The sequence below is a fragment of the Hyperoodon ampullatus genome (genome assembly GCF_949752795.1).
Source record: "Hyperoodon ampullatus genome assembly, chromosome: 17".
Lineage (NCBI taxonomy): Eukaryota > Metazoa > Chordata > Mammalia > Artiodactyla > Ziphiidae > Hyperoodon > Hyperoodon ampullatus.
In genome coordinates, this window is record NC_136930.1 from 531,625 (window position 1) to 557,415 (window position 25,791).

General features: G+C 44.9%; 1 protein-coding gene across 2 annotated transcripts in view; it reads right to left on the reverse strand.

Moving 5' to 3' along the window:
* Positions 1-25,791, reverse strand: part of PRKDC (protein kinase, DNA-activated, catalytic subunit) — a gene marked incomplete at both ends in the record, with an annotated part of 161,579 nt that overhangs the window by 89,399 nt on the left and 46,389 nt on the right. For both annotated transcript variants that reach the window (XM_079722235.1, XM_079722234.1), the window contains 10 exons: positions 3,495-3,698; positions 4,437-4,595; positions 5,017-5,149; positions 5,448-5,656; positions 6,224-6,447; positions 8,093-8,344; positions 12,189-12,322; positions 13,482-13,581; positions 14,960-15,054; positions 23,389-23,615. In XM_079722235.1, the coding sequence (XP_079578361.1) occupies positions 3,495-3,698; positions 4,437-4,595; positions 5,017-5,149; positions 5,448-5,656; positions 6,224-6,447; positions 8,093-8,344; positions 12,189-12,322; positions 13,482-13,581; positions 14,960-15,054; positions 23,389-23,615 (1,737 nt within the window). The remainder of the gene's footprint in view (positions 1-3,494; positions 3,699-4,436; positions 4,596-5,016; positions 5,150-5,447; positions 5,657-6,223; positions 6,448-8,092; positions 8,345-12,188; positions 12,323-13,481; positions 13,582-14,959; positions 15,055-23,388; positions 23,616-25,791) is intronic.

The following is a 25,791-nucleotide window of genomic DNA, read 5'->3' on the forward strand; positions in this document are numbered from 1 at the left end:
AAAGCCTCAAGGTTCAGAACTTGGACAGGCTTTCGCTTAATTCCCCAAAGGTATCCTTACATCACAAAGGATCATAAAAAAGACCACTAGGAACAATTATACACCAACAAACTGGACAACCTGGAAGAAACAAATAAATTCCTAGAAACAAACAACCTACCAAGACTGAATCATGGAGAAATAATCTGAACAGACCAATTACTAGTAAGGAGACTGAATCAGTAATCAAAACATCCCAACAAACAAAAGTCCAGAATCATATGGCTTCAATAGTGAATTCTACCAAACAATCAAAGAAAAAGTAACACCTTCTCAAATTCTGCCAAAGAAGTTGTGGGGGGGGCACGGAGGAAGCACTTTCAAACTCATTTTACATGGCCAGCATCACCCTGACACCAAAACCAGACGAGGACACCTCAAGAAAAGAAAATTACAGGGAAATATCCCTGAGGAACACAGATGCAAATATACTCAACAAAATATTAGCAAACCAAATTCAGTAGTACATTAAAAGGATCACACACCAAGACCAAGTGGGATTTATTCCAGGGATGCAAGGATGGTTCAGTATCTGCAAATCAATCAAGATGATACACCACATTAACAAAACAAAGGCTAAAAATCATCGGATCATCTCAACAGATGGAGAAAAACCATTTGACGAAACTTCAACATCCATTCATGATAAAAACTCTCAACAAACGGGTATAGAGGGAATGTACCTCAGCATAATAAAGGCCATATATGACAAGTCCACAGCTAACATCATACTCAACAGTGGAAAGCTGTAAGCATTTCCTCTAAGATCAGGAAAAAGACTAGGATGCCCACTCTCGCCACTTTCATTCAACATAATACTGGAAGTTCTAGTCATAGCAGTCAGACAAGAAAAAGAAATAAAAGGTATCCCTTCACTCAGAAAAAAACAAAACAGTCTCTATCTGGAGATGATATGATATATAGAAAACCCTCAAGACCACCAAAAAACTGTTAAAACTAATCTAAAAATTTAGTGAAGATACAGAATACAAAACCAATATACAATTATAACATTCTACATAATAGTATGAATACATAATAGTTCTCAAAAAGATTTGAGAGCATGAATAAATGTTTGAATAAATTGAGAGACATACTATAGAAAACGTGGCTTAATCTTTTTAAAGAGGTCACCTTGGTTTAAATATGCTCTATACACATTGTATCACCACTCAAAATCCCTGTATGTTGTGGAGAGGGCTGTAGGAAACTTGGCAAAATGATTCTAAATTTCACTTTAAAGGAAATGTGCAAGTATAGCTTGAAGAATTCTGAAAAACAAAGATACTAAGAAGGAACACTGTGTTACCAGATGTTAAAGTGTATCTTACAATTGCTGAAATTAAAACAATGTGGTACTGGCTGAAAAATAGATAGGTAAGTAACAAATTAAACAACCTCCGACCTAAATTTGTATAGAGATTCGGATCTGAAAAAGTTAGAAACTTGAATTAATGAGGAAAATATCCATTTGTGAATGAATGTTTGTCCAGTATATATCTATTGAGGAAAAAGTATCATTTCTACAGTGCTGTTTGCATTACTTCCATTTGTTTAAAAAAGAAATTATAGAAGTAACAGAAGAAAACATGGGCAGATAGATTTTAGGGATAATATTGGGATGGAGAAAGCCTTTCTAAGTATGACATGAAAAACAGAGCAACTGAAAAGAAGACTGGTATCTTCTTTAACTATAAAAAACCAAATACTTCTGTATGGAATAAACACTCCAACTGAGAAAGACAAATGGTCAGGAGGAAAAAGGACTTTCTGCATACATGACAGACAGAGGTCTGCTACACTTAGTATACAAAAATTTTACAAATTGATAAGAAAATACATCCCAAGAGAAAAATGGGCAGAACACAAAAATACGGCATACACCAGAAACACGTTGGCTGTTCAAAAAAAATCAGTGGGAAACCAAGATCAGAAGAATTGAGGAACTAACGTTAAACTTGGGGATAAAAGTACAAAGTGGAATTCTCACCAGTGGGGTAGTACAGTGCTTTTGCTATGGTTCAAAGCATTTCAAACTTCACATGTTGCTTAAAGAAATACTTGGGTTATATACTGTGATTCTAATCTTCACTAAAGGTGTTTCTTTAGAAAAAAGGTATCTTTACCCTCAACTATGCCCAGGGTCCCCCAGACAAGAGGGTCTGCGCCTCCAGCCTCCTGCGCCCCCCAAGGACAGGGCGAGCCCGCGGGAGCCGGCTAACAGTCACCCGATCCCCCACTGCTCCAGGCCGCCTGCACACCAAGGCCCCACTGCAGCCTTCTCAGACTCTGAAGTCTGTCACTGCTTGTCCTTTTGCTTCCTAGCTTCCAAAATGTTGTCACTCTTGTCTTTTCTCCTTTTCTGTATCCTTTAAGACTGTGCTTTCAAAAAAACCAAAAAACAAAAAACCAAACAACACTTTAGAGGGATCTAGGGAGGGGTGGAGATAAATGAGTATGGTTTCTTCCCCATAAGTCTGAATAGTTTACAAGCTTGAAATGCTGTATTTCCTGAGTGCTGTGGGTCTACTGCAATTTTATTTCTAACTTCTAAAAATACAAATTTCTAGTGCAATCTACCACAAAATCTTCCCCTACAAGAGACAACTAGCACTGCTTGGAATAAAAGCTTATTAACTCAGCAGGAAATTATGCCTCTCCCTTAGAATGATCATCCCAACAGTTAACAATTTTTGATTGTCTACCTACCAGGTGAAATTTCAAAATTTTGTGTTTAGCAAACAAGTCAACTATATATTAAACACTGATCTGGAACTCCTTGGCGCAGTGGTTAAGAATCCACCTGCCAATGCAGGGGACACGGGTTCAAGCCCTGGTCCGGGAAGATCCCACACGCCGCGTAACAACTAAGCCCGTGCGCCACAACTACTCAGCCTGCGCTCTAGAGCCCGTGCGCCACAACTACTGGAGCCCGTGCACCACAGCTACTGAAGCCTGCGCGCCTAGAGCCCGTGCTCCGCAACGAGAGGCCACCGCAGTGAGAAGCCCGTGCACTGCAACAACGAGTAGCTCCCGCTCGCCACAACTAGAGAGAGCCCACGTGCAGCAATGAAGACCCAACACAGCCAAAAATAAATAAATAAATAAATTTATTTTAAAAAATACTGATCTGCACAGGTTCAATCTGAGGGGGCGAAGGGACTAGAGCAGGAACACGTGGGAAATGAGGACTCAGCCTCGAGACCATGGAAGCCATGAACAGGGAGGATTGCGGCACATCCAGACCAGCCGCGGCCGGTGGGGATGAAAAGGCAGGCCGGCCTTTCCAGGGATGGAACCCGGACCCCCCTGCATTTGAATGCGAAGTCTTAACCACTGGACCAGCAGGGAAGTCCCTCACTTTGGTTTACTGATGTATTATTTCAGGCATATGGCAACCCTTTTATAAGCATTACTAAAGAAAATATACTTTATTAAAAGGAAAAATACATTACCATTTTGGGATTATCCACAGATGATTTCATGAGCTCCAATACAGCAACATCTAAATTTTTCAACAGTTCAGTGTTGATTGTTTCTGAGAACAAGCTGTAGAAATACTGTCCGTGAGAGAAGCTGATGATGTTCCTCTGGGACCCTCCTGAGGATGGCATGGACACCACCGCCGTGCCCAGGAGAAGGCCCACCAGGTGCTCACACTGCAAAGAGGAAACGAGAAGGGCTGTGGCACATGACTCCCTGGGCGGCTGTTAACTCTGACAGCGGAGAACACAAGAGTCTGCAGGGGCCTGGTCCCGGGAGGCCTGGGTTGGGCTCACTGTAGACATTCAACATGGCTCCACTTTCCAGGTTTTACTTTGGGTAAGAACTCTTTCCCTGACTCACACGTCTCCCAGTGTTCCACAGAATCTCGTGGTTGTTGCTTTGAGGGGAGAGTCCAGGAAGGGTGAGGACTGTTTGCACTGAGTGGACAAAGGGGCACGAGAAGGGGAGGTGGGTGGACTGGGGAACCACAGCTAGAGAGACTGTCTGAGGCCAGCCCTGCACAGCTCAGAAGGCCCTGAGCACTTTGTGGGGCATCTGGAATGCTCCTCCAGGGCCTCTCCCACATCAGCCTCTGAAGAGTTGCCAAGGATGGGGGAAGCAGAGGCCACTGTGTCAACACAGGTCAGCTTTGCAGTCAAAAATTGCTCTCTGCCTGAAGGCCTTTTGGAAATAAACTGGGATGGACAAAACTTCAGCTTAAGAAGGTCATTCTACTCCTTTTATATTAAAAATAAAAAAAAAACTTTTAGAAAGTCATCTCTCGCAAATCAGTTAAAGTCCTCATGCAGCTAAGAAGTTGCCCAGCTAAATTCCCGTTTTCAGAGACGCTGCGAGTGAGTGACGCCTGACATCACTGGGACAGCACACGTGCACACAGCTGTTTTCCCTACCAGTCCTCCACAAGCAAAGGCCAACTCCAGGAGTCCACTGGCGAGCCGCTGGCAGCTGGGGTCCAGCGAGGGCAGGCACTGCCCTTCGACTCCAGGCGCGATGCTTTTATAAACCAGGGAGAGAAGCTTCGTGCCGAGAGAATGCTGCTGACCTGCAGACTAGAGTACAGCAACACTGAAACACCCAACAGTGAGGTGTGACATAGAAAAACACAGCCTCACACTTTTCATTAATACAATCCATGTTCACCAACACTGACCACTGCCTTCCAACTGTCAGGGACATTTTCACTCACCTCTGACTCCTGGCCACACAGGCACAATAGCAGTTAGTGCCTAAAGGTCTTCAGAAGGTGCTGGAAATATTCAAGTGTCCTTTACTCTCATTTTACATTAATAAACTTTTACACTTAGTGTCATATTTATACTCTAGGCAACACTGCCACGTCTGGAGCAAGTATTTCTCTAATTCCTATCTCGGCATGCTCTGTACATTAAGGGATATTTTAAAAGGCTATAAATAAGTCGACAAACTGGCATAATGAGCTAAGAGAAATGTAAAACAAACTGGCACAGTTACCTGCGATGGTGCTATAACATGCAGAAAGCCAGCCCGGTGAAGCTGCTTACAAGCCGACACAACAGACGCCAGCTTGGCCCTACTGACGTGAGCATCCAGGCCATAAAGGTCAACAGCGCAGAGCTCCTCAATGCTGGCCGTGCAGGGAAAACAAAAGGAAACCAGGTGAGTGCCGGTCTCATGAGGTCACAGCACACTGAAGACTGTGTGCGTCCTGCTGCAACGGATTTACTAGCTTCCCGGTGCCCCAGTCCACCGCAAGGTCCTGGACAGCAAACCCAGGTTAAGCAAACTAGGGTGCGTGCCGATGCCGCAGGGACGACTCGGGGCCACCCGCAGGCCATCTGCTGCCCTGAGGGCTAAGCCGTGGAGGGGTCTCTGCGCCCCACCCTCACCCCCACCCCGTCCCGAGGCCGCCCTGGAAGCCCCACCTCCGTGTCGTGACCTCCTCCCTGAGGCACGCCTCCAGCGCAGCACGGTGCTGGGACGTCTTCAGGGCCTTCAGAAGGCCCACGCACACACTGGGGAGGTGGTCCATCACCGGGAAGTCCCCGACGTTGAAGCCCACGCTCGAGGGCGCACACAGCGTTCTCACCAGGAGCTTCGTAAGGTCTGCGCTGCACGAATCCTTCCCGAGGAGCTGCACAGACACACCCATCGGTCAGCATAGGGACTTTCACCGCAGTGGATGGCCCAGCAACCGGGAAGGATGGGGCGGGGCTCAGACAGCACACAGCTCAGGCTCTGCAGTCCCTAGGTCTCCGCCACATGGACCTGACTGCCGTCACGGCGGGAGAGCAACCGTGGACCACACGTGGACAGGAGGGCCCGGAGGTGCCCCAGAGAAACCTTCACAGGGTGGCGCCATGGGCTTCCAGCCCTGCAGAGGCAGGGCCTGGCGCATAGTAGGCGCTGAGCAGGCACTGACGGGATGGGGGTCTCAGCCTCACAGACACATTTACAGATGCTGGCTGATGCGCATTTTGTCAGGCAGATGCTTGATCACAGCATAACACACAGTAGCCAATAAACATCTAGAAAAACTGTGTTTTTTATCTGCACAGTGAGAATCTGAAGCACATGCAGAGTTTTATCATTATTTTCAAGAAGAGACAACTCCTATAGCAAGGGAAAGTTCTAAGAAGGCTAGAACCACCAGTGGGTAGCCAAGCACAGGCCCCTTGATCAGGGCAGCGGGCGGGCCTACCTTCCAGCTGTCAGGGGAGGTGCCAAGCAGCGTTGTGGAGAACTCCAGGACCCGGACCACCACTGTGCATTTGCTGTAATTGTATCTTTCTCCCTCCTGTGGGCTGGGTCTGTCACTTGTGGCCCCGGCACCAAAGCACTTTTCTGCCGCCGTGATATCATGCAGAGCAATGCTTTCTAAGAAGAAAGCCACTGCTTTCCAAAGTGAAGACTGTGTTTCAGCACCTAGAAAAAATTGTATTAAAATGTTAACATATGCTTCCTTCTAAACCCACTAAGATTAATGTAAAGTTCCATCTTTAAGTATAGGTGTGATATACTTTCAGCCAAAATTTTTAAAGTTTTAATAAAAGCCGAATAAAACAGCACTTATTTCTTCTCATTTCAAAACACCACCTGAACAGAACTCAACTGCAGACTCGTACAGTAAGAACACACCTACGGAAGGTTAGGTCTTGGCTCTCAAACACTACCATGGGACCATAAATTAACATGATCTTTATGAACGGCTATTTGCCAAATGGTACTAAAAGCTTAAAAAAACGTGCACACCAATTTCTATCAAAGGTTTAAAAGCTCATATGCTTTGACCCAGCACTGAAATTTTATCCTCGGGAAACAATGGCAGAATTGCAAAGGCGTGCTTTGAGGATGTTAACTTTAGCCATTGTTTCTAATAATAAACAACCAGGAACAACCTAAATGTCCTTCAGAGGGCAACGGAGAGACACGCCATGGCAGTGGCCTTTAAGCAGGAGGCTGTGACTGACGTTTTATGTGATCAATTTCAGATCAACTCCCGAACGGGGTTCTCCCAAAACTTGCGAGTGTGAGACACGCTCCGCCACAGGAAGGACGGACACGCTGTTCTCCGCTCCGCAATCCGAGCACAGCTCACCGTTCTGGGGTAAAGGCAGGGGACACGTGACAACAATGGTGCACAAGCCAAGGGAGTGAACAAAGGTGGAGGCTGATTAGGTCCTCTAGGGTGATGGCTTCCAGGTCTTTGTTCTCCTTAGATTTAGGAAGGCGATCAAACTGTCAACTGACAGGTCATTATGTATTTAAAGACCTGGGAGAAAATGTGTTCAGAACTGCATTCTCAAACACCAGGGACCCTGAACCCAACAGGCCAGGGGTCGTCTGACTCCTCTCAACCCCGTCACCTCTGACAGGACTGCAGAGAGAACAGCAGGCCCTCTGCTCAGACGCCACCCCGGCTGGAACAGAGGCCCCCCGCACAAACAGTCATGCAAAGAGCACAGCCAGTTCTGAGGGCAAGTCTGAGGCTCCGCCCATGGGATGGGGGGGCGGGGGTTGGCCCAGGAGAACCGCCAGAAGACTCAGCCAGCTGCTCCGAGAACCCTGAAGCAGAGAGCGCACCTGTCAGGCGACAGCCGGCTCCAGGTGCTGCTTCCCAGAGGACACCATTCTCAGAGTCAGCGCCTCCCCGCGTGGGCCACCAGGGTCCCCAGGGGGACAGAGCCTGCCCAGCACTCACATTCCACCCGCCTGATGTCCTTTGCGAACAACACCGTCACTACCGCACTACAACAGAGAAGTTCCAGGGACAGAAAGATGCAAGAAAACTAAAGACTCGCTACACAGAGACATGGCACAAGATCAGAGGGCCTCAGGAAAACCTCAGAAGGTTACTTCACACAAGGGTCACTGAGAACCTGTGAACAGGGCAAGAAAGCAGCACAGACTCTGGGCAGGGAGTCCCCCCACCCTCACTGTGAGCTCTGAGACGCAGGCACCTGAAGAAATGACACCCTGTGATCCTGTCCAACCAAAACCCCACCCATCTTGGCCCCAGCATGGTTCCAGGCAGAACCGGACGGTGCTGACCCAGGGAGGCTCTACCCACCCAGGAGCTGAGCGGCACCAAGGGTCCCTGCGCCCAGGAAGGTATTGTAGCACTCCAGCGCAGCCAGCAGCGCGTCCATCCACTGCAGCGTGGCACGCAGGCTGAACGGCCCGCGCAGCTGGAGGAGGGTGGGCTGGGCGAGGATGCCGGCTGGCGGATCGCAGGCTCCTCCCCCCTCAAATGCGTTTATGAGGAAGGAAATGCCTTCCTTCTGGATCAGGTCTCTCAGCCACAGGGAAGGGGATTTGTTGCCTTAAAAGAGAAATAAGATTAAAAAACACATATGAATCACTTTCATGTAGTTAAAAATCACTTGATCTAATCACTGTACCTGATTAAAAACAGCATCTCCCAATTATAAAAAATAAAAATTAAAAGTCTGCTATGTTAAAAATGTAATCAGACCAGAACCAGACAGGCAATATCACAATATTTCAAATAGAGTTTTCCATAGATGTCCCACATAAACGACCTACCAGTGCACCGAAATTCCAAAATGATCCAGGATAGTCTTATTTTAACCGCAGCACTCACAACTTGCTCACTGTACTGTCAAGAAAGTATTTCCACCAAAAGCCATTCTCTTCAGTTTCTTTAAACATTATTAACATAGTCGGATACCATTTGAATACCTATAAACTTCATACTCTTTCGCTTGCCTTTTTTCTTAAAAGTCATTATTGCTTTTTTTAAGGAATAAACAGAGCAGTCAGACACTCCAGCCCCTCTGCCTGTGCCGCCGGCGGCCACGGGGACCAGGCCTCGTCAGCCTGCTTCCTCGTCCACAGTGAGATGCACACAGTATCTACCTCTGAGGCTGTCACCAAGGTGAAGTGAACTGAAGCAGTTAATATCTGAAAAAGTGCTTAGAATAGCATCTACCACATGGTAAGTGACGTGCTTATTAAATAAAAGAGTCAAGTGATCTGCTTTTGAAAAGTTATTTTTCCTTTAGGTATTAATCATTTTCTAAGTTAAAGAAAAAAACATTAAAGTGTATTTTGTATGCTCTGAAATCAGTGGCTGTGAAAAGGTCAAGTCATTCTGACTCTAATGAAGTTACAGAAGGATCCAAAACAGTAATATAATTCTGATGCAAATGAAGAATTGGGGACTTCCTTGGTGGCCCAGTGGTTAAGAATCCACCTGCCGATGCAGGGGATGCGGGCTCGAGCCCTGGTCCGGGAAGATCCCATTTGCTGCGGAGCAACTAAGCCCGTGAGCCACAACTACTGAGCCTGCGTTCTGGAGCCCATGTGCCACAACTACTGAGCCTGCGCTCTAGAGCCCGTGAGCCACAACTACTGCGCCTGCGCTCTAGAGCCCGTGAGCCACAACTACTGAAGCCCGTGCGCCTAGAGCCCGTGGAGAAGCCACCGCAATGAGAAGCCCTCACACCACAACGAAGAGTAGCCCCCGCTCTCCACAACTAGAGAAAGCCCGCGTGCAGCAACAAAGACCCAATGTAGCCAAAAATAAATAAATAAATAACTAAATTTTTTTTAAAAAAGAAGAAATGTTTTTTTTTACTGTGTCAAAAATACCTCTCACAAGCTATATAAGTAAAAGACAGTACCATGTTTTCAGGGTTTGTTTTAGGAAGAAATATTAAACATTCCATTATTTTCACTAAGAAGAAATGAATAAAACTGTAACCACGAGTGAAGAACACTACTATATTTAAATTCTACATCGAGTGCTAGCTGAGAGCGGCCGAAGAGGACGTGCAGAAAGGAAGGACCTGGGGAGACAGGTCTAGAGGGAAGCAAGACAGGTCGAGGGTGGCGGGGGAGGCCCTCCCCACCGTGACGTGGTCTCTGTCTGTCTGCCTCTCCACCCAACCCGCCCCCACTCCCCGGTGTCGGCATCGGAAGGCCCTGACACGCAGTGGGGACACACCTGCACCTGTCATTACGTCCCATGGATCTGGGTGTCCACATACCTGGCCCGACCATGGACAGGGTACTACTGCAGGACACGGGACCTTAGAAATCACAGGGGCAAAGACAAAGAAGAGGGCAAACAACCCACTGGAAGACACAGAAGAGGTGAGTCATGGTGGTAGCAGGGCAAGGTGCACCAGTACTCAGCATCCTGTGCTTCTTAACAAAGACCATTCTGAGATGCAGAGCGCTATTACTTCACTGAAAGTACACGAGGTCCCTGTAGCAGGCAGCTGGGAAGAAGAGCAGTGGAAACGTCTGCACTCAGCCCAGCTGACGCCGCTGGAAATCGCGGGGCCTGCAGCAAGCAGTCCTGCCTCAGGAGAGTCTGGGCCTCAGTTTCCTTTAAAAATAAGAAGATGCCCCGCCCTCCATCCCATCCACTCTTCACTGACTTCATTGTGAGAATGACAACATGTAAAACAAACTTGTTAACTAAAAGCAGTAAGCATATATAAAATACTAATAATGTTTTAAAAACAATTCTCTAAATTAAAAAATACAAATATACATTTTTACCATATACATAAAATTATAGTATAGTAGATAATTACATACTATGTATTTATATAGTATATGTAACGCATAGTATAAATACAATCACAACATACAGATTGCAGAATATATAGTATTTAACATAACGCATTCCACGGTATACGTCATATTCGAGCATAACAAATGCAGCACGCTTCTAAGTCTCAGAATGACATGCAGTCATTTCCACCTCTTGCCCCTGAAGCAGCCCCACAGAGGCCCTCCACGCCCCTTGCTCAAGAGAAGCAGCTCACGGTCCACTGTGTGCTGGCACCTCCTCACCCAGGTGCACACGCCACAGCATGTCCTGGCTCTGGACTAGTGCCCGGTGCACGTGAAGGGGAGCCAGGGCCTGAGTCTGTCCTGGGGCACGGCTTCCCCACACCTGAGCTACCGAACCCCACACCTGAGCTACCAATACGTTTATTCCTGAGAAATTTAGAAATTATCTCAAGTCTCTTAAGTACAGTTTAATGGTTTAGTACAGTAACTACTGAAAAGCATAGGTCCATCGCTTTCCTTTAATACCAAATGATCTGAGATCATTCAGACTTAGGAGTCTGGCAATTCCTTATTAATTACAGGCCGAAACGAACAACGGCATTACTTCATTAACTTTTTTTTTTTTATATATAATTGGTTTTTTTAAATTTATATTTGGCTGTGTTGAGTCTTTGCTGCTGCACATGGCTTGCTTCTAGTTGTGGCGAGCAGGGGCTACTCTTCATTGCGGTGCGCGGGCTTCTCATTGTGGTGGCTTCTCTTGTTGAGGAGCACGGGCTCTAGGCACAAGGGCTTCAGTAGTTGCGGCACATGGGCTCAGTAGTTGTGACTCGCGGGCTCCAGAGTGCAGGCTCAGTAGTTGTGGCGCACGGGCTTAGCTGCTCCGCAGCATGTGGGATCTTCCTGGACCAGGGCTTGAACCCGTGTCCCCTGCACTGGCAGGCAGATTCTTAACCACTGCGCCACCAGGGAAGTCCCGCTTCATTAGCTATTAATAAGATTTCTAAACCTTAACTGAATATTGTGTTAACTACTATGGTCATCCAATCCTTCCTTCTTTCTTTTTTTTTTTTTTTCTGCGATACTCGGGCCTCTCACTGTTGTGGCCTCTACCATTGCAGAGCACAGGCTCCGGACGCGCAGGCTCAGCAGCCATGGCTCACGGGCCCAGCCGCTCCACGGCATGTGGGATCCTCCCGGACGGGGGCACGAACCCGCGTCCCCTGCACTGGCAGGTGGACTCTCAACCACTGCGCCACCAGGGAAGCCCCTTCCTTCTTTCTTTGAAGTGGGACAGAAAAGCAAAGATGCTGTGGAATAAAAGGTACTAGGAAATTCTAAGTTCACCTCTTCCGTATCGTCTAACATCAAAACAGCATTTTTTTCTTTCCTTCTATAAATCTTTGAGAAATGTACAGCCATAATTTATCACCTGTCTTACAAATTATCTATAATGATTATTTTTGGTACTTATTCTTTGTATTTATTAGAACGTACTTATTTTTTGTATTTATTAGAACACATTACATTTATCTAAATAATGGAAATATGTTTTATATAAGTGTATCTCTAAACTACTGGCAAAAGTCATTTATAGGGCATAAAGACCATCATACCTGGCAACAAAGGAACAAACTTATAAAAGAGTTCTATGGATTTGTGTCGACATTCTGTCTGGGGCCTCCCACAATTGGCGAAAAGCCACTGGACCACGTCTGATAAACACAAGGGTGCCGTAGGTGGAAAGCCTCTGCGTGGAGAATACACTGTATTTAATATTCACACTCCAACATTCAGCATTTAGCTGACCCCAGAGTCTAAAAACCATAAATTCAATTTTGCTACCCTGATACATGCAGAAACCATATTTAAAGGCATTCAATTTACTTTTAGTGTATTATCATTAGAATACAATCAAAATGTCACAGGTGAAATAGGTTCTAAATGCTGCTTACCTTTTATTTTTTTAATTGAGGGAAAAAGTAAAAAGCATTTCTTAAAAGATCAGCACCAAGTATTTTCATGTTTCCTTTTCAATGCACTTTAAAATGAAAGGGGGTTTAAGTTCTGAAGTAGTGCTTCTCAAACTGTGGTCCCTGGACCAGCTACATCAGTATTAGCTTGGCAGAAAGGCAAATTCTCAGCCCCACCCTAAACCTACTGAAGCCAATTCCAGAACAAGGCCCAGCGACCTGAACTGTATGTAGCCAGACCTCAAGGTAATGCTACTGCTCAAGTGTGAGCATGAATGACCTGGAGAGATGTCACACTCAGCGGCAGAATCTGGAAGAATCAATTTTAAAACCACAGAGGGAGTATTAATATAAAACCACAGAGGGAGTATCAATGTCCAGTCTACAGGCTATGCTTCTGCAGAGTGATGGGCGCCAGCAGACACCAGAGCCCCAGACCCCTGCACAGACCTGGGGGAAGAGGCATGGCACACCCACACCCCGTCTGAGAAGGAGACCTTGCCGGGATGGAAATGGGAGCAAAGACTGGAAACCACTGGGCAATAAGCCAGCCTTGGTTTTGAGTGGCTTCATTTCATAATCTGTAACCTCATTCTGTCAAAATCTTACTACTTCAATATTTTAGTTCTTACATTTCAAACCTACTCCATAACAAACAGCTCATGCATATTCCAAGCAAATAATTCCACACCAAATTCGTATTCAAAATTAGTGCAGACAAATGTCTCAGTTACAAAACTGATTTTCAAATTGTATCCACTATCCCAACCAAGATGACACCTTAAACAAAGCACTTTCAAACATAAAGCTTTTAAGTTACTTTGGAAAACTGACTCTTTGTACTTTCACAAATTCCTCCTAGATTCTCCTGTGTGAACTGAGAATTAGTTTTATGTTAGGGGGAAAGAAAAAGAAAAAGGAAGCAACATCACCTACCGGGGACAGCGTCGCTTTTTTGCTTTGTTTAAAGAAACGTGCTTCTTCTCGACGATGCGGCCCAGGTGATCGATAGCATCGCAGCATTGCTGAGCTGTACCTGCTCTCAACACAAACAGAAATTGCTGAAGGAGATCTACAGCTGATCATCATTTACAAAGTAGTACTACAGGCTTATTGGCCTAGCTTTGTCATTAAAAAGGTGATTTTACAAAAGAGTATTTTTCATCCCTCAAAATACAACACTGCACATCCAAATACAAAACCCATGTTTAAGACCGCAGGACAGCAAGGCACAGCCTTGCGTACAGGTCTGAGATGGAAGGGCTCTGCAGGTGTTACAAAACCCACAAAGCAGGCCAGAGCCCGTGCACCCCACTGAAGGCTATTATTTCAGGGGGTCAGTTCCTTGACTCGCACTTTTCTCATGTAGGTTAAACTATATTATAGTTAATAATACAGACACTGCAGGAGGAGAAGAGAAATAAAATAGTAAAACCATCTACAGGCGTCTAGGGTTACTCAGGAAAGGGGCCTCACACAGCCTATTTTGACCTCTGTTACCAAGGAAGTTTTCTTTCTACACTTTTTAACTATGGCAGTGATTTTTAAAAGAGTAAAATTTCATCTACGCCTTTTAACTATGGCAGTGATTTTAAAAGAGTAAAATTTCACTTGTTGAGAAAATTCACCTATATATGATGTCAAGATAAGGCCATTTTAAGCTAATGACAGCTGACGGCAGGACTGAATTTTAAGTGTTTTTGCTCATTAGTAGGGCTATCACCATGGAGGACAACAGAGCTTCAATCTGTCAAGAAATGAGAGACACCACCATCTGGCAAGTGAGAGGGGGTCTCCACGGCACCCGCTGCGAGAGCCACATCAGGGTCCACGTGCCCCGGGCCAGACCCCATGCAGACTGAGCGGGCAGATCACCGAGAAGTCTCCAGCCCCAGAACTCCTGGACAGTCCTGACAGCTTCCGGACGGAATTTAACTGCAAAGACGATCATTTGTTACTCTCTTTGCCACTTCAGCCTATTTCTGACTTAGTATTTTAAAATGACGTCTTAATTACTGTCAAAATAGCCTTATTACAATCTTGTAAGGAAACCTACTTTCTACCTTCTAGCTGTCATTAGTGAATTCAGAGACAAGGGCCAGCTTTCTTTGGCTCGTGCCAGCCGTGCGCTTTCACTGGACCTTCACAGCAGGGCTGCCCCACCTGCCCTGGCCAGGATCCCTGACCAAGCAGGGGTCAAGATGAGTGGACGCCAGGGGACACGGCGAGTCATAGAGGAGGCACCGAAGCCTCTTGTACCAAGCGGGTTTGCGGCAGCAGAGGGCCCCACCTCCCCTTTACTTATCACCCTAAACGGGGATGTGAGGAGAAGACAGCACCTTACGAGGGGGTGACCCAGGCCCCCGCATGGACAGGCTCGCTGCGCACACACAGAAAGCCCAAATGGGACCTACCCAAGGACCTCTCATCCGCATGTGCTAAGGCCAGGCTTTCCACGTATGTAACCAAGGCTTCAAACACGAACTGTTCTACCAGAGACTCTTCCTCCCTGCAAAATAAAGAATATTGAGCCTTACCTGAGAAGACAATAAAACAGAAACAATGAAGGGAAAAAGTTATGTTATTAAAGAATACATACCTTAATGAAATTTGTCTTTAAAAACGCCACAAATTTTTTAAAACATAAAACAACCTAAAACACTTCTGAAAGAAGAAAACCTGGTCAAAAACAGACCCAAGAGGCACAGGCTTTTTACTATTACAAGCACCCTCCTCCACCTGTGGACCTGCTCACAGCACATAACCTAAAACCTAAAGCCACTGTTCTGACCACACTCCACACACCTCATCAAAATTACATGTGGCAGAAAAGAAGACCTGGTACTACGTTCACATTTTTTTAAATGAAGGAATTTTTTAAGTTCTCTACCTATCCAAAAGTAAGTTAACATCAACAGTCATCTCTGGGCCTTTTACAAGCATATCCGCCACATGTGAACAACTACCTGGACCACCAATGTCTGTGGACCATCCACTGACGTCACACTCACGGGTAGGCCACAGGCACAGGCCAGCCTCTCCCTGGAAAATCTGTCCCTCAGCGACACAGGACAGTGAATGATTCAGCACACAACGCCAGGCAGGGGCACTAAGGCTCATGGGCGTTCTAGCCGTGTGACCACGTGCAGGGTCACTGCTCCACCTCTGAGAGGTGGTGATTTCCTGAAACAGGACCAGAGTGAGGAACCAGCAGGTGCCAGAGGGTGGGGAGGACTGAGAACAAGACCGCATGCCGCTGTTTGGTTTGGGAGGAATATCACCCTAGTTTTTAAAATCTGAATCCTAGAAGGGGACCCACAAGCTCCATGTGTCGGCCACGACACCCCACCACACACCCAGATGTGACACTGACACTAAGGGCATCGCGCTGTGGGCCACAAAGGCGGATGGAGCACAGGAGTCGGAGCGAGGGGCCAAGGCTCACCCGGAAGAGCGACGTGCGGCCAGACCACAGAGGTGGGGTTGAGGTCAGAGTCCCAGGCTGGCTACAGTAGCTTGTATCTTAGATGCAAAAACCACTTGAAGTAGCGAGGAGGAAATGACATGACCAAATGATACTCCAAATCCACGATCCCCAAGGAAAGCTCTCCAAAACCGTTCGTGAGATTGCAGGATGGAAGCACCTGAACTTGTACTTGCATCACTCAACGCACAAGCCCTCGAACACGGTTCCCTCGGGCATCATTTCTCAAAGCCACCCGGAATGTAGTCCAGCAAATCCAAGCGTCCGAGAAAGACGGCAACAGGGGAAAGGGAACAAGGCCCGACAGGACGGAGGGGGGAGCGCGCGGGCGCACAGTCGGGTCAGACAGGGTGGGTGAGGCCCAGAGGAGCCGGGCCCAATGACCCCCTGTGTGACGCTGCCCTCCAGCCCAGGTTCAGCCTGGACTGCCGACTGCGCTCGCTGACCCCACGAGAGAATTCTGCTCTGACCTGCTCCTGACACCCAAGTCAGGCCACTGGGGTCTCAGAAGCAGAAACTAAAGGGCAGTCCACATTCTTGGACGGTACTTCTCCCCGGTGTCAGCTGTGGGTCCACTTCACACATTTCTAGAGAGCTCGGCTTCCCAGGACTAACGATGGACTCTGTCAACCTAATTCCTTGGACCAGGCTCCTGTCCTCTGAGAAGCTGAAGCCAGTCTCTGTTCAGCAGAGTTTCCCAGGATCCTTTACCTGACAGTGAAAACACTGATCCAACCTCACCTGGCCGTGTCTATGCCTAAGAGCTGCTTTCCAAAACCAAGAGCACACCGATTAGGGTACATACCAATATATAGAGAATGAAGCAAAAAAGCAAAGCAAGGGAACAAGTAACATCAAAGTCAGGAGAAGGATTAACTTAGGGCAGGGCAGATCTAAAATACTGATAACGCTCGATTTCTAAACCTAGGTGGTCAATATGCAGGAACATGTTACTGTTATTATTATACAAACTTTACACATTTTAGGGTTTTCAAATTGAGGCATAACCGACATACGTTGCATCAGCTTCAGGTGCACAACACAGCAGTTCGCTATTTGTACATGTTACAAAACCATCCCTGCAAGCCTAGTCGACATCGGTCACCACACCTACTTACAAAATGCTGTGCCTTGTGATAAGAACTTTTAATATCCTCTCTCTCAGCCACTTCCGTATACAGGATACAGTGTTATCAACTGTAGTCGTCATGCTGTGCAGTGCACCCCCAGGACCCACTTCTGTCATAACTTAAACTTCGTAGCTTTCGATCCCCTTCACCCACGTCTCTGAGCCCCCAGCCCCTGGCTTTGGCAACCACCAATCTGTTCTCTGCATCGATGACCTTGTTTGTTTGTTTGCTGTTGTTGCTTACAATTTAATATATAAGTGAGATCATACAGTATTTGTCTTATTCTGTCTGACTTGTTTTACTTAGCATAATGCCCTCTAGGTCCATCCATGTTGTCACAAATGGCAAGATTTCCTTCTTTTTTATGGCTGAGTAATATTCCATTGTGTGTGTGTGTGTCTGTGTGTGTGTGTGTGTGTATCAGATCTTCTATATCCATTCATCTCGCAATAGGCACTAAGGTTGCTTCCATGTCTTGGCTATTACAAATAATGCTGCAATGAACATGGGGGTGCATAAATCTTCTCAAATTAGTGTTTTCATTTTCTTCAGATAAATACCCAGGAGTGGAATTGCTGGATCGTATGGTAGTTCTATTTTTAATTTTTTGAGGAACCTCCACACTATTTTCCACAGTGGCTGCATGAATTTTACATTCCCATCAACAGTGCACGAGGGTTCCCTTTTCTCCACACCCTCACTAGCATTTGGTATTTGTAGACTTTTTGATGATGGCCCTTCTGACCAGTGTGAGGTGATACCTCATTGTGGTTTTGATCTGCATTTCCCTGATGATTAGTGATGTTAAGCATCTTTTCACGTACCTGTTGGCCATTTCTATGTCTTTTTTGGGAAAACGTCTTGTCAGATATTCTGCTCATCTTTTTAATCAGATTTTATGCCATTGAGCTCTATATATATTTTGGATATTAACCCTTTATTAGATATATGATTTGCAACTATATTCTCCCATTCAGTAGGTTGCCTTTTCATTTTGTTGACCGTTTGCTGTGCAGAAGTTTTTAGTTGGATGTAATCCCACTTGTTTATTTTTGCTTTTGGTGTCAGATTCAAAAAATCATCCCTAAGACCTGTGTCAGGAAGCTTACCAGACCTATGTCAGGGAGCTTACCACCTATGTTTTCTTCTAGGAGTTTTATGGTTTCAGGTCTTACATTCAAATCTTTACTCCATTTTGAGTTATAGTTTTTGTGAATGGTGTAAGACAGGGGTCCAGTTCTCCCAACACCATTTATTGAAGAGGCTGTCTTTCTCCACTGTGTATTCCTGGCTCCTCTGTCATGAAATTAATTGACCATATGTGTGTGGGTTTATTTCTGGGCATTCTGTTCTGTTCCAATGATCTATGTGACTGTATTTCTGCCAACACCATGTTGTTTTGATTACTATAACTTTGTATAGTAGTTGGAAATCAGGAAGTGTGATGCTTCCAGCCTTGTTCTTTTTCAGGACTGCTTTGACTTTTCAGGGTCTTTGTGGTTCCACACAAATTTTAGGACTGTTTGCCCTATTTCTGTGAAAAAAGCCATTGGAATTTTGATAGGGATTGCACTGAATCTGAAGATTGTTTGGGGTAGTATGGAAATTTTAACAATATTAATTCTTCCAATCCATGAGCACAGAGTATCTTTCTATTAATTTGTGTCTTATTCAATCTCTGTCATCAATGTCTTACAGTTGTCAGTGTACAGGTCTTTCACCCCCTTGGTTAAATTTATCCCTAGGTATTTTATTCCTCTTGATACAGCTGTAAATGAGATTGTTTTCTTTTTTTTTTTGGCTGTGTTGGGTCTTCTTTGTTGCTGCGCGTGGGCTTTCTCTATTTGCGGTAAGCGGGACTATTCTCCGTTGCGGTGTGCAGGCTTCTCATTGCAGTGTCTTCTCTTGTTGCAGAGCACAGGCTGTAGGCGTGCAGGCTTCAGTAGTTGCAGCACGCAGGCCCTAGAGCACACAGGCTTCAGTAGTTGTGGCTCACGGGCTCTAGAGCACAGGCTCAGTAGTTGTGGTGCACAGGCTTAGTTGCACCACAGCACGTGGGATCTTCCCGGACCAGGGCTTGAACCCGTGTCCCCTGCATTGGTAGGCGGATTCTTAACCACTGTGCCACTGGGGAAGTCCTGAGACTGTTTTCTTAATTTCACTTTCTGATTGTTCATTATGAGTACATGGACAGGCAACAGACTTTTGTATACTGATTTTGTATCCTGCAATTTTACTGAGTTTATCAGTTCTAACAGTTTTATTGGTGGAGTCTTTAGGGTTTTCTATCTGTAATATCATGTCATCTGCAAATAGTGACAGTTTTACATGTTTTTAAACATTCTTCTATACACACAGGTTTCACAATTTAAAAAACGAAAAGGAAAAAACGTATCAAAATACCAAGGGCATTTTTCACAGAACTAGAATAATTTTAAATTTTGTATGGAAATACAAAAGACGCCAAATAAGCCAAAACAATCTTGAGAAAGAATAACAGAGCTGGAGGAATCACGCTCCCTGACTTTAAACTATACTGTACAAAATCAAAACAGCATGGTATTAGCACAAAACAGATGTATAGATCAATGGAACAGAGTAGAGAGCCCAGAAATAAGACCACGCACTTATGGTCAATTAATCTATGACAAAGGAGGCAAGAATATACAATGCAGAAAAGACAGTCTCTTCAATAACTGGTGCTGGGAAAACCGGACAGCTACATGTAGAAGAATGAAATTAGAACATTCATTCTCTAACGGCATACAAAAAAATAAACTCAAAATGGATTAAACACCTAAACATACGACTGGAAACCTTAAAACTCCTAGAAGAAAACATAGGAAGAACACTCTCTGACATAAATTGTAGCAATATTTTCTGTCTCCTAAAGCAAAGAAAACAAAAGCAAAAAGAAACAAAGGAGGCCTAATTAAACCTAAAAACTTCTGCACAGCAAAGGAAACCATCAACAAAACAAAATGACAACCTACTGAATGGGAGAAAATATCTGCAAATGATAAGATGAATATAGGGCTAATATCCAAAATATACAAACAGCTCAAACAGCTCAGTATCAAAAAAACAAAGACCTGAATAGACATTTTTGCAAAGAAGACACACAGATGGCCAACAGGCACATGAAAAGATGCTCAACATCATTAATCATCAGGGAAGTACAATCAAAACCACAAGGACATGTCACCTCACACGTGGCAGATGACCATCACCAAAAAGACCACAAATAACAAGTATTGGCAAGGATGTGGAGAAAAGTGCACCTCATGCTCTGTGCGTGGGAATGTAAGTTAGTGCAGCCACTGTGGAGAACAGTGTGGAGATTCCTCAAAAAACTAAAAATAGAGCTACCATACAACCCAGCAATTCCACTCCTGGGAATTTATCCAAAAAACCCAAAAACACTTATTTGAAAAGCTACATGCACCCCACTGTTCATAGCAGCACTATTCACAATTGCCAAGACATGGAAACAACCTAAGTGTCCATCAACAGATGAATGGATAAAGAAGATGTGGTAAGGGACTTCCCTGGCAGTCCAGTGGTTAGGACTCCATGCTTCCACTGCAGGGGGCACAGGTTAGATCCCTGGTCAGGCCAGATAAATAAATAAATAAATAAAAGATGTGGTACATATATACAATGAATGTTACTCAGCCATAAAAAAGAATGAAATAATTCCATTTGCAGCTACATGGATGGACCTACAGAGTATTATGCTTAGTGAAATACACCAGACTAATACTGTATGATACCACTTGTATGAGAACTCTAAAACATAAAATGTATGTATGTAACAAAACAGAACCAGACTCACAGATACAAAGAACAAATTAGTGGTTACCAGAGGGCAGGAGGAGGGGCAAACTGGGGGCAGGGGGACTTAGAGACCCAAACCACTATGCATGAACCAGGTGAGCAGCAAGGATGTACTGTACAGCACAGGAAAACAGCTAGTAGTTTATAATAACTATAAATGGAACACAACCTTTAAAAATCGTGAAGCACTACACTGTACACCTGAAACATACATTTTACATCAACTATACCTCAACTAAAAAAATCAACAGTGGCTTCAAACTCCAGTCGATTTTCATACAAACGTGCGCATGCCCACGCACACGCAGAGACAGATTCCTATCCATCCAGCTATCCTCTCTCTATCCATCTACCACCAATCTATCCATCCATCCATCTAAAATCTATCTACTTATCATCCACCTACCTCTCCAACCATCATCCACCCATCCATCTATCCGCCCATCCATCTATCCACCCATCCATCATCCATCCATCCATCCATCATCCACCCATCCATCATCCATCCACTTATCCACCCATCCATCATCCATCCATCCATCATCCATCCATCCATCATCCACCCATCCATCATCCATCCACTTATCCACCCATCCATCATCCATCCATCCATCATCCATCCATCATCCACCCATCATCCATCCATCCATCCATCCATCATCCATCCATCCAATCATCCATCATCTATCCATCATCTATCCACCCATCCATCCAACTAAAATCCATCTGCTTATCATCCACCTACCTCTCCATCCATCATCCATCCATCCATCATCCATCCATCATCCACCCATCCATCATCCACCCATCCATCATCCATCCATCCATCATCCATCCATCCATCATCCCTCCATCATCCATCCATCCATCATCCACCCATCATCCACCCATCATCCATCCATCCATCATCCATCCATCCATCATCCATCCATCATCCACCCATCATCCATCCATCCATCATCCATCATCCATCCATCATCTATCCACCCATCCATCCAACTAAAATCTATCTGCTTATCATCCACCTACCTCTCCATCCATCATCCATCCCTCCATCATCTCTCTTATTTTCACAACTGCTCCCCTCATCACTATCCCAACTGCCATTTCCTGAGAGAAGCTATTCTAACCAAATGAGGTCAGATTCCTCATTATAAGGTTCCTTAGTAATCATGTACCACTACTTAATTTTTTTTTTCCCCATGCTGCACAGTAGTGGGATCTTAGTTCCCCGACCAGGTATTAAACCCAGGCAGCCAGCGATGAAAGCGCAGTGTCCTAACCACTGGACCGCCAGAGAATTCCCTGTACCGCTACTTAAAAGCACTAATTCCAGCTACAAATTTTACCTTTATCTCTGTGATTGGCTGAATATTATCTACCTGTCTTTTTTAAATGCAGCCCTCACGAAGGGCTACATCTTTGTATCTCCAGCATTCGGCACGGTGCCTGGCACATAACAGTCTGACCTAGCGAACAGTACTAAATGAACAAATGAACAAACACTACTACAACCTTAGGTCAAGGACTACCTTGTCCTTGGACTGTGAAACCACCCTGTCACTGGTGTCCTGGCCCTCAGACCCACTCCCCACACAGCTACTGGCAGGTGAGTTTTGGGAGGAGTCTAACCGTGCCGCTCCCTGCTCCCACTATCCAGGACTTGCCGTCTCTGGACGTGGCCTTCACATCCTAACTCCACAAAGAGAGGCTCCTGGCCAGTCTCATTTCGCTCCCTTCCAAACCTCAAACTCCACAGCAAGGAGGAGAAAATGACTTTGTCTCCTTACATGCTGTCCTCTTATCTCTGCCCTGTCCCTCTGACCTGAAATGCTTGGGCCAGTTTCCACTCATCCCCTAAGCCTCATCCCAAGTATAAATGGTACAGGAGGCCAAGAGGTACAGGAGGCCAGGAGGTACAGGAAACCTCCCCTAACCTACTCACACCATGTCAGACACTCCTCTTCTGTGCTTCAAAAGACTGTGTATTATGGCTGTTGTTGCACTTTCCAGACTGTGTACTATTACGCTTCAATGTAGATCTCAACACGTGCTGAGCCTCGTCTTGAATGCAAACATCATTTTAATTCATTATTTAATCCCCAGAAAACAGCACAGCATCCAGCATGTTAACTATTTACTAAATGCTTGATATATGACTACATGGATACATAAATAGTGAGTCACTTTACAAAATCACTATTGAAAATTTAAAGATCTTAGACCGCATGGCATAACGAAAAGACCCCACAGGCCCCAACAAAGATCCCATTTGCTGCAACTAAGACCCAACACAGCCGAAAGAAGAAAAGGAAAATAAATAAATATTAAAAAAAAAAAAAAAGAAAATTTAAAGATCTTTACACTCTTCCCTGTAAGGTAACTTACGCACCTGAATTCCCTGTAGATATTATTAAAAGCAAGTGATGCTCCCAGTCTCTTGAAAGCATTGGGGTGAAGTGCAAAGCTGTACAGTCGCTTGAAAAGTGATTTGGTGTTTACTGGACTGTTTTCCTGCTGCTGCGGTGTTGTCTGCTTAATGGACCATTTGAGGAATTCTTGAATACACCGACCACAAAAATCTCTTAAAGTACTGTCAAAGGGGTCCACAATTCCATCCTGAAACAAAGCAGAAAATGACAACTGAATACCTTGGTCTGCCTCTGAGCATAAATGAAGTATGTTATGAAAATTAATTTAGAGCACTACTAAGGAAAAAAACAGACACTAGTCAAACCAATCTGACTGTCTAGAATCTAGACTCTAATAACAAATTCCTTTTGACATAATGAAATGTTTCTTCTAAACAAATTAAGAAACTGAAAAATACACGAAAAAAGAGAATACTTTAATTGTACAGCAACAAAGCAGACTTTCCTTCCCCTGAAGAAACACAATGATTATATCCTAAAAACTTCTGTTGTTGATTCTACCTCATAACATTATCTGAAATGCTTTATTTATTGAGGATAAATAGAATAAGACCCTTGCAAGTTTCAAGGAAACTGTAACGCTACACAAAGAAAAATCACAGAGATGCGGTTCTAAAAGTAGAACCTTCTATCAGAGCAGTCCCCAGAAAGGCACAGTCTCTAAATACTTGAAAAAACAGCTAAGAAAATTTGAGTGCTTTTGTTTCTCTTAGATCCACACAGGAAAAGTTTAACTTGAGAAAGTACACGGAAACTGAAATAAGGGGATTCTTTCTAACATGCCTGGTTCCTTGCTACATGCAAAATCTTTGATCACAGCGCGAGTTAGAATTCACGGAGGTGAAGAAACGGGCAGAGGAGTGGATAGCAGGGACACAAGTGTGCTGGAGCGCACCAGCCTCCACCTCTGCCTTCACCTTTCTTCTTTCCGTAAACTCTCTCATGTTACATTTCCATTCCCAACTGGTTTTTTCCTGAAGCCCTGACTTAAGCTACCTTCAAGGATCAAAAGGGGAAAAGGAACAGCTAAGATAGAAACTTTAGAACAGGAACATTAGAATAAATCCGTCTGAATGAAATAAGCCACAAGCTAAATTTAATTAAATGGATCTGTCATAGGCAGCTTTCACACTAGACACTGCAGGGAATTAAACCACAGGTACAATGATGTCATCATCCTAATTACAAATGTTCAGTAACTCCCACTGCCCACAAGTGGCAGCCAGTTAGGCAACCTCTGAGAGGGAAAGGAGCTGTGTTAGTAACTACACACAGGGGCAACAGGGACAACAGGGCTGGCCTGGGCAAACTGCAACAAAGAGTGGCCCTACGTGCAACGACACACCTCATTTCAAACTTAACAGAAAGTGACCCACAGATTCAAACAAATCAGTCTGCAAAAACATGGATTAAAGGATGTTTGTCTGCACAAACTTGTTATGTGTTCAACTGGGCATTTTTAAAAAAAATTTAGTTATCTATTTTTGGCTGTGTTGGGTCTTTGTTGCTGCGCACGGGCTTTCTCTAGTTGTGGCGAGCGGGGGCTACTCTTCCTTGAGGCACGCGGGCTTCTCGTTGCGGTGGCTTCTCTTGTTGCGAAGCATGGGCTCTAGGCACTCGGGCTTCAGTAGTTGTGGCTCGCAGGCTCAGTAGTTGTGGCTCGTGGGCTCTAGAGCGCAGGCTCAGTAGTTGTGGCGCACGGGCTTAGTTGCTCTGCGGCATGTGGGATCTTCCTGGACCAGGGCTTGAACCCGTGTCCCCTGCATTGGCAGGCGGATTCTTAACCACTGCGCCACCAGGGAAGTCCCTCAACTGGGGATTTTGATTCCAAAGTCAGTAATATGCCAAAACAGAAGTATAGGTTGAAATAATAGGTAAATATCAATTAAGATGATATTTAAAGAAATCAAATGTAGTTATTTGCACGAGTTCAGAATATTAAAATCAAATCAGTGTGGAAAGACAGTAAGGCTTTAGCTGACCTCACTGCCTCTGCCCGCAGTGAGCCAGTGACCCCACCCTAACAATTCCACCTCTGCTGTCTCAGGACAGTTCTATGTACATGGTGAACTGCGATGTCCAGGGGTTTTGAGTTGCTGAATCTGAATGCAGGAGAAAACAGGACCAGCTCAAAAAATTCCTTTTACTCTGAACTAGTATATATTATAGCTAAAAAAAAAAAAAAAAAGAGGATACTGCAACTCTGACAGAAGTCCAAGAACATTCTTATTCACCCTTTCCACCCTCAACACACACACACACACACACACAGCCTTAATGTAGATGAAGTTTGTCAAATTTATAACCATCCTCCCAAAAGGAACAAAACAAAAACATCTATTTGCTGTAGCTATTTAGAAGTA